Raw genomic sequence first — 15,232 nt, 5'->3', positions numbered from 1 at the left:
AGTAATGTGCGCTGAGACCAACAAGGTGGGCTGGAATACCAGGGAAGGCCTTACAAGGCCAGAAAGCCTGCACCTGATCCTGCTACAACAGGAAATCTCACAAGACGTTCAGAATGGAGAGTGATGGGGTCAGAGCCAAGTTTGAGGAAGATGAATCCCTTCACATGGACACTGGTACAGAAGGAGCCTGAGGACAGGAGGATTAATTATATGTGGAAGTCCTCAAGATGAGAGGTTTTTAAACTGCAAAAAAGGAAATCTGAGAAAGAGAAGACAGTGGGATGTAAGAAACTTATAGAACTGGATATCTGATTGGACACTGAGAGCAAAAGGCTGCACAGCTGATCACCCTCAGGAATGTCTGTTTATCTATTGAGTCAGCTACCATATGGGTAAAGCTGAAAAGCTAAAAAAACAAAGAGGCTGAATTTAACTCCTGTTTGGTTCTAGAGACTAAATACTAGGGGTGGTCAGTCATTTTTTTTGTTCCTTTAATGTTTCTCTCTATATATGTTCAGCTTAAAATATTCTAAAGTTAATCTTACTGTAAAACAATGACTTTTTTGTTCAGAAAAACAAATGTCACATTTTTTTTTAGAACAAAAAGAAGGCTGAATTTACCCAGGCCTTTCATGGCCTTCCGAAGAGTTTCTGCATCGGCCCGCTCATCAAATCCAGGGAAGTCAGTCACAGTGCCTCTGAGCGCCTGACACAGGAAAAACAGCAATATTATTCACAGCATGACTAGTACGATAGACAACATAAACAGTAAACTGCTTGCTCTGTTTCATGTTCAGACTTTACATAAACTTATCATTTGATAAGATATATCAATATAACCCCATTTGAAATGGGAAACAGACCATTACAATGTGGATTAGCAGTGCACCAATTCAGTGCACGAGCTCTCCTGGCCCACCTCCGATTCCATTAGCAGGAAGGCTGGCTTCCAAGGCCCTCTTCCTTCAGGCATCGCCCCAGTGATCAAGCTCCACTAGCACCTCCTGGTTCACGGAGGGCACTTCCTTGCAGGCTTCATTCCCATTAAGCCTCTCGCCACTTTGATCTGGGAGCATGCTGAGCCTGCATTAAAACTTGAGGCCTTTTGTGGCACATATATACAGTGGAATATTACTCAGCCATAAAAAGAAACAAAATTGAGTTATTTGTAGTGAGGTGGATGGGCCTAGAGTCTGTCATACAGAGTGAAGTAAGTCAGAAAGAGAAAAACAAATACGGTATGCTAACACATATACATGGAATCTAAAAAAAAAAAAAATGGTCATGAAGAACCAAGGGGCAAGACGGGAATAAAGATGCAGACCTACTAGAGAATGGACTTCAGGATACGGAGAGGGGGAAGGGTAAGCTGGGACGAAGTGAGAGAGTGGCATGGACATATATACACTACCAAATGTTAAACAGCTAGCTAGTGGGAAGCAGCCACATAGCACAGGGAGATCAGCTCAGTGCTCTGTGACCACCTAGAGGGGTGGGATAGGGAGGGTGGGAGGGAGGGAGACGCAAGAGGGAGGAGATATGGGGATATATGTATATGTATAGCTGACTCACTTTGTTATAAAGCAGAAACTAACACACCATTGTAAAGCAATTATGCTCCAATAAAGATGTTTAAAAAAGAAAAAAAAAAAACTTGAGGCCTTACCCTAGGCACTGAACTCTAAGCAATGTTCTTAATAAATCTAGTCCTGTTTCCTTATACTTACTTAGGGATTTTAAAACCTGAAAAGATTTTCAGTAGCTCATGTGCCAGAAGAATACAAATTTCTGAATTTAGAACTTTTAAAGATATATTAGAAGATACTGTTTGTAAGAGTTCCTATTTTATGTTATCATATATAGTACTTTTAATCATCCAAATATTTTAATACCTCCAAAAACTGTTTGTAGTATAATTAGATCTTTGGAATCAGAAGGCTTTATTAATACTGAGCCATAAATTTTTATCTTATGATAAAGGGAGGCTCCCAGGATTTATTTTTACCAATAAATGTTCTTGAAGTACCTCAGAACTCCTGTCAAGGTTCCATCCAAAACTGAGAAATAAACAGCTATAAGGGTTGGGGACTGAGAAGACTTGTCTGGTTTACCATCACTTCTGTTTTATTATGAATGCATGGAAGCACGATCACCTACAAGGAAAAAATTTCTCTTCCACCTTAACATCCAACTGCTGCATTTGCCTACAATATCTTAACACCAACCACATTAAAAAAAAAAAAAAACAGACAACAGAGAGACATATCCATGGGGAAGAACTTGCATGGGACACAGCACCAGAGGTCAGCTCTGAGACCTCTCTTCAGTGGCACTGCATTCCGCCTCCTGAAAAAGTAGCACTCAGGGCTCCAGAAGACAGACTCTCTCCTTGACCAAACTTCAGACAGGCTCCTCAGAGCACACTTTTTGACTAGGACTGGTCTCTAGCCTGCCAAGCCCAGTTGTAGCACGAATCCTGCTAAAGTCAGTTTACAGAGAATTCCGCAAACCTTAATATCTGTTCAAGTTCCTCATCCTCCATCTTTGACCTATAAATCCATGGGCTGCCTTAAGCAAGAATCCTATTAGGCCAGTTCAGCAAGAATCCCTCTACCCTTAATGTCTCCTCTTAGTAACTTTCCATCCACTGACCCCCTTCATCCTGCTCACTGGTTGTAAGTTCCCAGCTACCTTTGCTATACTTGGACTTGAACCCAATCTCTTCTCTTCCATTGCAATAGGCATGACCTTTACTGCAGTAGTTTTGAAAGTCTTCTTTACCATTTAACAAGTACGAGAATAATTTTTTCTTCAACAATAGTCTCCTCTTGTTCAAGGAAAGAAGAAAGACTCTTCTTTCCTCTGAACAGAGTCAGCCTTGAGAGAACCTACAGGAAAACCTTAGTGTTGTAATTATGTGGCCAAAAGCATACAATCCAAGAGAAGAGGTGTTTCCCAGTTTCATCTCCCAGGCCCAGAGTGTTGACTGGTAGCAGCTTTCATCCCCGCAAGCCACCCCCACACACACACCCACAGCCAAACAAAAGATTGTGGCCAAGTAGGAAAAGGAGGGGCAGGGAAGCCTCACTTATCTCATGGGGAGGTCATGAAACTAAGCCAGAGCTCTTCATTCTACTAAGTGGGAAAATGCGATACTGTGATTTATAATAAGAAACATATATATTTGGTCTTTGTCCCCATTTCCTGCACAGACCTCCTAAAGCCCTTGGAATTCCCGGATGATAAGAGTGATAAATTTCATAATGATAAGAGCTTGATATTCATATTCAAACCCCCTTCAATCACACCTGACTTTGTTAATGAGGTGACTTTTGGGAAGCATCTAAGGATGGGGGTTTGGGGGCTGTTTGCCCGGGGAACCAGCCATGCGATTAGAGGGTTGGAACTTTCAGTCCCACACCCACAACCCCACCTCAGGGAAGAAAGAGCGGCTGGAGATCGAGTTCAATCACCAATGGCCAATGATTTAGTCAATCATGCCTATGTAATGAAGCTTCCATAAAATCCAAAAGGACACGGTTTGGAGAGCTTCCAGGCTGGTGAACACACGGAGTTGTAGGGACAGTGGCTCACTCGGAGTGGGCCCTGAAGCTCCCTGCCCCTTCCCACACACCTTGCCCTACGCATCTCTTCCATCTGGCTGATCCTGAGCTGTGTCCTTTTATAATAAACCAGTGAACTAGTAAGTAAAATGTTTCTCTGAGTTCTTCTGTGAGCCAATGATTGGGTCATTGGAAACTCTGATCTATAGCCAGTCAGTCAGAATCAGAGGTGACAATCTGGCCTTGCAACTGGCATCTGAAATGGGGGTGGGAGTATGAAGAGGGGTGGTCTTGCAGAACTGAGCCCTCAACCTGTGGGAGCTGATGCTATCTCCAGCAGACAATGGCAGAACTGAGTTGAATAGCAAGACACCCATCTGGTACAGGAGAACTGCTTGTTGGTGTGTGGAAACCACACCCCACATTAGAAGTGGGTTCAGAACCCTTTGAGAAATCCACCCAAAGCCAGGCTAGTCTCCATTTCCACGTTATCTAAAAAGCACAGATGCAATAAGGGCCAATAAACTCCCTGCCATTTGTTCTATAGCTTGACCATATGAAAGTGAGTGGCTGAATACCAGCAGCTTCAAATGGTTCAACGTAATTCGAAGGAGCAATAGGTTGGGAGAGACACTGGTAGGATTTGAGGAGATGGCCCTTCAAAATTGGTATGGGTTAGGAAAGTTATTTCTCTCAAGTCAAACTGCAGTTCCTCTCTGTTTAGTAAGCCCACTTCAAATTGATGAGGAAGACAGCATCAGTATCATCATAAACATAAACAAATACCATGGGTTCTCTCACTGTGAGAACTTGAATGACTTAGCTCACCTGTCTGCTTATCTATTCACTCAATAGCCATTTTCTGAATGCCTTCCACTGCCAAGTATTATACTAATCACTAGGAAAAAGTCAAGATCTCTTGTCAAGAGAAAATGATAGGCGTGTAAGTAATCAAGCGCAGTAGAGTATATACACACAGAGGTTTCCTCAGGGTAATATGAGCACATAAAGGAGGGACTGAGACAGGAGGAGTGGAAAGAAAAGAAACCAGAAAAACTTCCCCAAGATGTCTTGAAAGTTGCCTGTAATTTTGCCATGCTGGCTCAGGAAAGTAGAAAAGGGCAGGCAGCTATTTCAGTATGTATTAAAAACACGGAAGAAGGAAACAATGTGGTGCTTTGGACAAAGGGTTAAGTATTTCAACAGACGGAACAAGCAGTAAGATTGGATAGAAAAACAAGCAAGGGAAAGGTCACAGTGGGGAGCGAGGACGGCTGCAAGCCAGGCTGAGAAGAGCAGCCTTCACCCCGCTGGCAAAGGAAGCCCTTGGAGGGCATTTAAGCAAGCAGGCAAGGAACAAGATCGACTTTGCACAGTAATATTACTAGGGCAGCAGTGGAGACAAAAGGACAGAATTGTGCACGTGTGGAGACAGAAAGACTGTTTTAAAAACTACTAAACATAAGAAGGATAAAAAGGACCTGATCTAAGTCAGGAGCAGTGGAAATGGAAAGGAAACGGCAGACAGGAACAGGGCCAAGGCAGAAGGAAACCACTGAGGATGATTCATTTTTTGGATAAGGAACAGGGTGGCTGGTTTTGCATTTCTCCACATAATGAAAGAGAAGCAGGCTTGTCAGTTACTGGGGCACATAAGTGGTAACTAGAGCTGTGGGAGGAGGCTTCACGAAAGGCAATATTAATGGAATGGAAAGAAGAGCTGGAGAAGAGAAGGTCACCTGCAATCGGAATGGCAGGTAATATCAGCTAAGGGCGCCAATGAGCTCTGAGCTTCACATGGACCATCTCAGTGAAACCCCATTTTACAGATAAAGAAACATACTGGCTTAGAAAGGTCTGGCGAATCACCCAGGTGACCAGCAAGCAAGCGAGTAGCAGAGCTGGCACTTGAACACAGGCCATGGGACTGTGGGCTCTTAACTGTGGGCTCTACACAGCCTCCCAAAGGCAAAAAGAAAATCCAAAGGTGATGGAATGGAAGACAAAGGAGAAAAATGTTCCAAGGAAAGGAAGAAAAGGCAGTGCCCGAACCATAGGGCAATCAAGTAAGTGGGAAGATGGAAAAGGGTCCACTGGATTTGGCAACTAGGAGGTCTTTGGTGGCGGTAAAAGCCTGATTGGAGGACACTAGAGAGTGAATTGAGAGGCAGAGCATCTCTGTAAACTCCCATTTTACAAACAGGCTTTTTTTTTTTTAATACGTAAAAAAAAACACACACTTTAAAAATACTTATTCCAGCTTATAGGCTCTGAAGAAGTTTCGAGTAGACAGAGAAATAGCGAAGAGGTTAAGAACAGAGGAGACAGGAGGAATTTGCCTTAAAGAGAAGAGACCCCTGAGCCTGAAGGAAATGAGGTGAACAATGGAAAGAAGAGAAGTATCCTTGAGTCTCAGTGACTCTGAAGAAGACATAACTGCTGGCTGTATTTTTGAGAGCTTTCTAAAGATTGGCAAACACTCTTGCTACATTTCCATTTGATCAGTCATCGTGAAAGCTGGCAAAGCCACGAGGCGGTAGTAAGGGACCAGATGTGAATCACAGGACATGACTCACACAGAGAGAACCCTTGTTTGGACATCCTGTCCAAGCTCCATCCCCACCCACACAAAACCATCTACACTGGGCAAATGGGACTCTACGTGACACACAGAGAGGGCTTCCCCTGCTTCCCATCTTTGCCACTGGCCTCAAGTTCAACAAGTACACCTTCCCCAGATGAATTCCAACCGTACGTAGCTACTGTTCCCTTCACCGATCCTCAGTTCATCCTCATTTACCTCAATCCTCTGCCACCAGAGCTGTACCAAGGGAATTATTATGTATGCTCAGACAGTACGTGGCCAAAACATATAATTCGGTCTGTTAACTCTCAACTTCAAAATAATCCATTCTTTTAGCTCTATAATTTTGTTGGCTTTTTTCACTTGTTTGCTTTAAATGATAAAGTTCTTTGCCTGCAAAGACTAGTTATGCCAAAATAAAACGAATAAAATTAAACCAAAACACAAGTGAAGAGTCGCTTTTCTAGACACAGAATTTAAATGCACAGGAAAATAATACAGAAATAACACTTCAGATTTAAAGATGAGAAAACATCACCTGGTCTGGAACATTTTAAGAGGAGAACTAAACCCTCTTTAAATTTGTCATCCAGTTCAATGAAATCAACACCTAAACAGCTACCCACCATTCCACATACTACTAAGAGCCAGAAATCATTAAGCAAAACACTACAGCTGAGCAGCTGTACAATGGTTTTTTGTTTTTTTTTTTTATATTAACATGTAAAGCGTTTATTATTGTTATTTTTTTTACATCTTTACTGGAGTATAATTGCTTCACAATGGTGTGTTAATTTCTGCTTTATAACAAAGTGAATCGGTTATACATATACATATATCCCCTATCTCCTCCCTCTTGCGTCTCCCTCCCTCCCACCCTCCCTATCCCACCCCTCTAGGTGGTCACAAAGCACTGAGCTGATCTCCCTGTGCTATGCGGCTGCTTCCCACTAGCTATCTATTTTATGTTTGGTAGTGTATATATGTCCATGCCACTCTCTCTTTGTCCCAGCTTACCCTTCCCCCTCCCCATATCCTTAAGTCCATTCTCTAGTAGGTCTGTGTCTTTATTCCCATCTTACCTCTAGGTACTTCATGACATTTTTTTTTCTTAGATTCCATATATATGTTAGCATACAGTATTTGTCTTTCTCTTTCTGACTTACTTCACTCTGTATGACAGACTCTAGGTCCATCCACCTCACTACAAATAACTCAATTTCGTTTCTTTTTATGGCTGAGTAATATTCCATTGTATATATGTGCCACATCTTCTTTATCCATTCATCTGATGATGGACACTTAGGTTGCTTCCATCTCCTGGCTATTGTAAATAGAGCTGCAATGAACACTGTGGTACATGACTCTTTTTGAATTATGGTTTTCTCAGGGTATATGCCCAGTAGTGGGATTGCTGGGTCATATGGTAGTTCTATATGTAGTTTTTTAAGGAGCCTCCATACTGTTCTCCATAGTGGCTGTACCAATTCACATTCCCACCAGCAGTGCAAGAGTGTTCCCTTTTCTCCATACCCTCTCCAGCATTTATTGTTTCTAGATTTTTTGATGATGGCCATTGTACAATGGTTTTTACCTACGGTTCTTCTGAGGCTCAGGTTTCGCAAAAAGCCTTTCCCCCCCTCCCCCAAGAAAGGGCTGTGTGGGGAGGCCAAGGGCAGAGTTCTGCCTTCCTTCTCCAGACAGAGCAGTTCAGGTCTTATCTGACAGACACAATACAGAACAGGCCCATTAATATTTCCTTTGATGATGGGTCCCACTGATCAGCAAAGAAAAAAAAATTGAAAATCACTGCACTAGGAAAGAAATGAGATGAGCAAGAAAGGAGGAAAAAGCCAGGGAAACACGATTGTGATTTGAGATGCAAAGTAAATTAAATATCAGAAAAAACTAGAACCTCCAAGAGGTCTGAGGCGCACAAACACATACCATGAGGAGTCAGAAATAAGATCTCAAGTCCTAATCTTCACTGTTGCTCAATCCCATCAAAAGAGGTGAAAATTATAGTTCAAAGCCTCAAATTCAAACTGGTCTATAACTTTTGCTAAATTTCACATAACTTCCTTTCCCTTTCATGCTCCTTATTTTTGCTTCTTTCCATTTTGTCTAATCATCCAACTACCTTTGACCTCTCAAAGTCAGATGTAAGGAAAAAAAGCATCACTATAAAATAGTTTACATTATGTGCACAGTGGCAGAAAAGTTTTTAGTAACTTAATAAAGGTTTTGTCAACATTATTTAGATTTTTGTTGGGTTTCTTTAATGCTCCTATGGCTACCTCCCTGCTAATATAAGAATGCCTTCTCTTGGCAAATACTAATAAAGTGGAAAGTTCAACTGTCCGTGAATAATGGTGATACCTTTGAGTCAGTAGAGCGGGCAAATGTATTAACCTCCGAAGAAGGGGCTATTTTACCTAGTTGTTGAATTGGCCATTTTGCACATAGCACGTGAAAAGCTATTTCACTAACCAATTCATTCACATCGATGCTTCAGAAAACAATCAAGTTTACAGATTTCTCATATTAGAGAAGAGTGTGCATCGATTCACAACTTCACTTCCTTTTGCATCTAAATGAGAGACAGAAATCTAATGAACTTGGCTGGTCCTAGACAAAAGGAGGAAATAAGTGAGCTTCAAATCTTTAGTTGTAGGAAGAGATAAATAATACATAATCAAATGGATGACCTATAGAGATGAAAATAGATTTAAAGACCACATACACCCTGCTGTGTACTAGATAGCACCACTTAAATGTTTTATAAAGAACTCAAATTCAACAAATCTACTAACTCTGCTTTTCTCCCACCTCCAACCTGCATTCCTTTCTCAAAGAAAAAAATCAACCACTCCATCAAGGAAGCCGCTCATCTTTACCTTAACCTGGCCCTTCACTAACTCCCACTCACTCATGCATCCAATTTGCCCACTCTCTCCTATAGCCCCCTCCTATCTAAAGTCCCAGCTACTGCCTAGTTTAAGCCCTTAAGATTCACCGGGATTACAGCAACGGATGCCCAAGTAGTCTTCCAATGTCCCGCTCCCCTCTCCCCTCCTCAACTCCCACACCACCATCTTGCCTCTGCAGCCCCCAGAAGCACAATATCACATTGGCCCTGGGGCTATCTTGGTTACATACAAATCTGACCATGGCATACCCCAACTAATGACTCTGTGGTAGCTCTCCATTACCTACAAAATGGCTCGTATTCTTTAGCTCCGGCTCCCCTTTCCGAGGCAGGGCTCCATCTCCCCAACTGCCTGCAGCTTCACGCCAGCAAGACCAGACTGCCTGCAGCTCCTGGCCCTGCCAAACTCCTTTACACCCCCGAGCGTATAGTTTTGCTCCTGTTGCCTCTACATATCATGCCTTTCCTCCTTTGTCCCATATGACTAACGTCGGCTAAGTTACCTCAATTTCCTCTTCTGTGAAACTGAAATAGTAATATTTATTTCCAAAACTGTATTATGAGCACTAAATAATGCATAAAAAGGACTTGGCAATGCACCTGTTGTATCAATAAATCTCAGCTCCATTTCCCTTTTTATTTCCCATGTCTAATAATACCTGACACATAGTAGGAACTCAAAAGCTTCAAACAATCATGAATGTATGCATGAATGACAAAGTAAAGAGAAGAGTTAGGAACTGGAGTCCAAAGAAAATGATACCAACAGGAATATGTATTCCTTTCAATTAATCAATTGCTTACAGATGTACATATTATACAAACCAATAAACTGAAAGATAGGTCCATAAAACACAAAGAAAAGGTCTTAGGAGCACTAATTTGGTAAACAAACAAACAAACAAAATCAACTGATATATTTGTGAAGTTTTAGAATAGTATACAGGTTATACGAATAAAATTTATTTCAGAACTGGACCTCAGACTAACTTGCCAACTGTGTCCAAGGGGCACTAGCTCAAGATAAGAGAACTAAGGTTTACTAAACACCAGTGAATTGCTCAGTGGCTTGCAAAGCAGCCAAGCAGCTTGTGATGTAGTTCTTTCTCAGCATCCAAAATGAAGACCATAGTCAAGGAATCTGGAACTGAGAAAGACTAACCCAAAGCAGCATAGGCCATGGGTAAACAGGTAACCTGATCTAAGAACCCCCAAGGGAATCACTACAGAGAGATTTGGCCTGAAAGTGAATGGCATGAAAAGATGCACTCAACATCTAGTCAACTCCTCTGGAATGAACCTCATCTCAAATTCCCTTATTTATATTGATCCTGCTTGCACAGGGCCCTTGTAAATTATCATAGTGCAACGATTTCAAGCCAACCAAAAAAATTTCTTTTCAAATTTTGTACAGTGTAAATATGTATCAGTCTGATAACTGTGATGTTCATGAAGTTTCTAGTCAAAAATTACATACCCTGCTTTTGCTTCATGACATTCCTGATGCCCTGAATATATTAACTCTTTGTAAACAACACTATAAATTAAACTAAGTTCAGACTGCCCAAAATGTAATTGTTTAAAGTTTCATTATCCTAAAGAAAATTAAAGACATAAAAGGCTTAAATTGAATTAAAATGTATTAAATGGATCATTTGTCTATGAAATATAGCCAACTCTTGATTTTTCCAAACCAAAGAACACAGAACTACACAATGTACTTTCAAATACTTAAATAAATTAGAATATCTATGAAATAATTTGGCTGTAGTTAAATACTAAGATTTAAAAAAAAAAAGAAACCTGTGTAAGCAAGTAAAGCCATAGGAGAGAAATAGGTCAGGAGCCTATTTAAGAAATCCAACCCAAAATACTGTAAGTCAGATTAAAGAAATGACCCTAAAACCTAATGAAAAATTCCCACTTATATAAACAGAGGTTGATTGTTGAGAGAAAAAAGATGAAGGGATTCAAAAATATTTAATATATATAGATAACTCAGGCAATTTTAACAGCTCTTTGGCTATTCCTTAGTAAATATATTCAACTAGCTTGTACCCAAATTTAACATAGTAGATTTTGTTACTGATACAATAATCATAATAATTTATTACTCATTTAGCCTTTTATGCTAAAATAACATAGATGCTGTGGTTTCAAACCAGATAAATATAAAACCATTCAAATTAATAGTTTCAAACCTATAAAAAAAGTACTGTCCAGGGACTGTTTACATGCAGGTATATCTGTAATTTATATTCTTGTATGTCATGGAGAAGATAGAGTTAACCAGTGTGCTCTCTTTGAGAAAAACTGGGAAGCCTCAGGTTAGACTATTTCTCTCCAAATAACAGTTAACTGGTTGAATCCCACATATTTCAATACTAATGGATGAGGATTAGGACCAGAAGGGCAGAGCTCAAGTAGTGGTACCCCACAAATGCCTCCAACTCTGAATGTACTTACCTAACATGATAAGTCACTTTTTATGTTGTTCCCAATATTTGCCCAATATTGCCAGGCAGGTTAAGAATCTGCCTGACAGTGTAGGGGACACGGTTCGATCCCTGGTCCGGGCAGATCCCACATGCCGCAGAGCAACTAAGTCCGTGCGCCACAACTACTGAGCCTGTGCTCTAGAGCCCGCGAGCCACAACTACTGAGCCCACGTGCCACAACTACTGAAGCCCGCGCGCCTAGAGCCCACGCACCGCAATGAAGAGTAGCCCCCGCTCGCTGCAACTAAAGAAAGCACGGTGCGCAGCAACGAAGACCCAATGCAGCCAAAAACTAAATTTAAAAATTTTTTTTAAAAAAGCAGCATTGACATGAAGTACATTCATTACAATATAATTTATAATTTACTTATAAATATATTAATATAAATATTCATAAGAGTGTAAAATATACCTAATAATATTTTTTACATAAAGAAACTCCAATGTATCTGTCAAAGATCAATCAAATTCGTAATAAGACAGTCGTGCCCGTGATCTACATATGCGATAACTGATTCCTGGATATCTGCAAACTGTTATCTGCAGGGTGGTCCCAATGTTAAGTAAGAAGAGAAAACCACTGGTATGGAAGATGTAGCTCATAACCATGAAGAATCACTGTTGTGGGAGGCTATATTTTCACTTTTCATTAAATAAAAGACATTAATATTTAACAACATATTTTAAATTGCCAGAATGTGCACCTCTAAGACTCAGCCATGATGCCATTACTCTACAGATGGCCAGAGAGTGGAAGCCCATACGGCACGTCAACAAAAGGTACTACCATGGAAACTCTTTGAAACCCAGCACTGAAGTACTTCAGCTTACAATGGGGTCCAAAGGAAATCTTAGACAGTAAAAGTGCAATTCCATAATGCGGGCATTCTGCACACCATCAAATGTAAGTATAAAGCCAACAAAACTTCACCTTAATATTAAATATTTAACAAAATGTTTTACTTCCATGGTTTCCAAGGATAACTAATAACAAAGCTAGTGTAAAATTCAACACTATCTTTCTTAATATTACTTGTAACTTTTATGATAACTAAAAACTGTGGCTTGGATAGAAAACAGTCCTGGTTATATTGTAATAGAGGTCATGTACAAAATTCTATAGTACAAGCCACCATTCTCCCAGGTTTTGTATATATAAGGGCTTTTACACTATTTTCATTCTTTGAAATTATCAATGTCCACATTTGGGGAAATGTGTTCACTTATGCTATCTTGGGTAGAGTCTACATAATTAAAGGAACTGACTGAAAAACTTCAGAAATCACTGGGTAAATTTACAAAAGAGACAAGAGAAACAGCCAAAAGAGCTAGGATAAAGAGAATTATTCTTTAATGCTTGCAAAATCATCATTCACATCACCACACCAGCATATCAAGATAGGAAAAATAACGCTCAGCAAAGTTAATTCCATATAAAAGTATCCTTTACATGTTGAAGAATCTAAACCGAAGTTTCCACTTGAAGTAATATGAGGCTTGGTTTTTTGTAACCCTTCTTAAGTGAAAGAGAGGAAGTAAGAATGGAAGTACTGTATAAATTTAATAAAATTACCAACTCCCCTTAATCCTCCTATCTTCTCTTGGAAAGGATCATGAAACCTTATTCAATTTTGATAAGTCAATCTGATTTTTTTTTTTAAGTGAACTATACATGAAAGAGGGCATTGTTTGAGTTGAACCACTTGTTTAAAAAAAGTTTCTGGACTCTGACAAGCCAGTTAGATCGATGAGATCTTGTAAAATTAGTTTCGGGGTGGAGCTGTCGTAAGCACCGATATTTTATTCACAAAAGATTGTACAACACGGTCAATTTTTAAAGAGTACTATATAAATTAAATGATTTTCTCTTCCCTACGTTTTTGATAAATGTTAAAAACAGCAAAGAAAGCCGTTATTAGGTAATCAAATTCTGAAACAGTCCCAAGGCATATTCAATTCAGAGCTCGTTCAGCGAGTTCGTTACTTAGGAACAGCAGCTCTTCGGTTTAATCTTTTTGCTTGGGGGGGAAAAAAATCAGTGCCAACGACGAACAGTTCATTTTAGTTAAACTGGGTTGACCGACTGGAAAAAGCTCCACTACAACTCTACTGGAAACAGGCAACGCCCACTCATAGTATTCAAATACAGGAAAATTGGCGAAATAAATAAATAAAGCCAAGAAAAGGAAAAAAGAAATGCGTTCGCTTCACATGACCACAAGGAGCTGTACTTGCTCTGGTTCTAATTTCAGCCACTCTCTGGATTTTTAGGAAGGCTCCCTTTACACATTCACTCACGAAGAGGGAGCGCCCCCAAATCCGGCCACGTCACCGGCGGCTGCGCTGCAGCGCCAGGTGGGAGCATGTTCGGGTAGGCGCTCCCAAGGAAGGGGAGCAAAGGGGAAAAAGAAAGGTGTAAGAAATTCCCGAAGACAGATTCAGTTTACTCCTAAACTCTTCTGGCTTTCCAACAAATTCTAGAACTCCTGAACAGTTTACAAAGTTGGTAAATCCGAGCGCTGAGCGGGGGCGCTCGGCCTTACCTGTGCCATGGCGACTGTCCAGATCAGGAGAAGGTGACTGATGCAGGACTGCAAGAGAAGAGAGAGATGGCGGGTTCAGCAAGCGGGACTTCGCCGCCGCGGCGTCCAGACAGCCCCCCGGGCGCCGCCGGAGATCCGCCCTCTCCGCAGACCCGCCCTCTCCGCAGCTCCCGGGACAGCCCTCCGCCGGCCCCAGCTGCCCTCGGCGGGCTAGGCGAGCTCTCACTCACCCAGACCCGAACCTCCGGGAGACCGGCGGCGCAGAGACACGGGCAGAGAACGCTCTAGGCAGCTGCTTTCTGCGGGGTGCAGGCAACGGAAACGGCATCGGCCCCGCCCCGCCCCCGCCGGCCCATCCCTGCGCGCCTTCGACACGCCCCTGCCCGGGCTTCAGTGCGCCTGCGTACAGCCCGGCCGGTCCGAGTCCTCGCAGCCTGGGAGGGGCGCGGCTCCCTGAGGGCCCCGGGGACAGCCTGGCCTTCGCGCAGCGAGAGGGCGTGGGGAGTTGTCCAGGACTCCGTGTTTGGGATCGCTGGGGCCTCCCTCCCTCTGTGGCCTCAGGAACGCGGGCCTCACCCGGTTCTCGGCCTTAACGGTGTAGGGGCGTGAAGACCAGACAGTCTCTGCGGGCAAGGACAGCACGTCTTTGACCACGGTTTAGAATTCCCAAGTTTATTTTTAAGTTTGTTTAAAAGAAAAGTGTCAATCGTTGCTTCCTAGATGGCCTTCTCTTAAATGTATATACAGCTCGTTGGTGACTTACTTGGGAAATTTAAAAACCTCCGCCTGGGGTCGGTTCCTATTTTCAGAACCAGCCTAGAACTTTCAAATAACTTAAATTTGAGCTATTCCCTATTATTAGTTAAACGTAAAATACATGAGTATGAGAGAAAGAAAGACAAACGGAGACACAGACACTACAGGAGATTGTACTAGGCTGGTGCAGAGAACGCAAAGACAGAAAGTGCCCTTCTCAGACTTACTAGCGTGGTGAGAGGGGCGGCACTGGGCAGGCGCCGGGAGGCAAGAGGACAGAAGCCGGCAACCCTAGACGCAGTAAGATATTCTAGGATGAGAAGCGCAAAGTGCTGTGGAGATTCAAGGTAAGAGATAAG

At 41.8% G+C, this 15,232-nt stretch overlaps 1 protein-coding gene across 1 annotated transcript in view; it reads right to left on the bottom strand.

The window, feature by feature from the left end:
* The window catches only part of ANXA5 (annexin A5), a 31,128-nt gene extending 16,954 nt beyond the window's left edge, over positions 1 to 14,174 (bottom strand). Inside the window, exons 1-2 of the mRNA XM_007464841.1 lie at positions 14,118 to 14,174; positions 622 to 706 (exon numbers count right to left, since the gene is read on the bottom strand). Of these exons, the coding sequence (XP_007464903.1) occupies positions 622 to 706; positions 14,118 to 14,126 (94 nt within the window). The 5' untranslated portion in view covers positions 14,127 to 14,174. The remainder of the gene's footprint in view (positions 1 to 621; positions 707 to 14,117) is intronic.
* Positions 14,175 to 15,232: the final 1,058 nt, after the last annotated feature.

This window comes from Lipotes vexillifer, unplaced genomic scaffold (assembly GCF_000442215.2).
Source record: "Lipotes vexillifer unplaced genomic scaffold, Lipotes_vexillifer_v1.1 scaffold231, whole genome shotgun sequence".
NCBI classification, from domain to species: domain Eukaryota; kingdom Metazoa; phylum Chordata; class Mammalia; order Artiodactyla; family Lipotidae; genus Lipotes; species Lipotes vexillifer.
The sequence above is the reverse complement of the archived record's forward strand: the minus strand, read 5'-3'. Positions and strand labels throughout refer to the sequence as shown.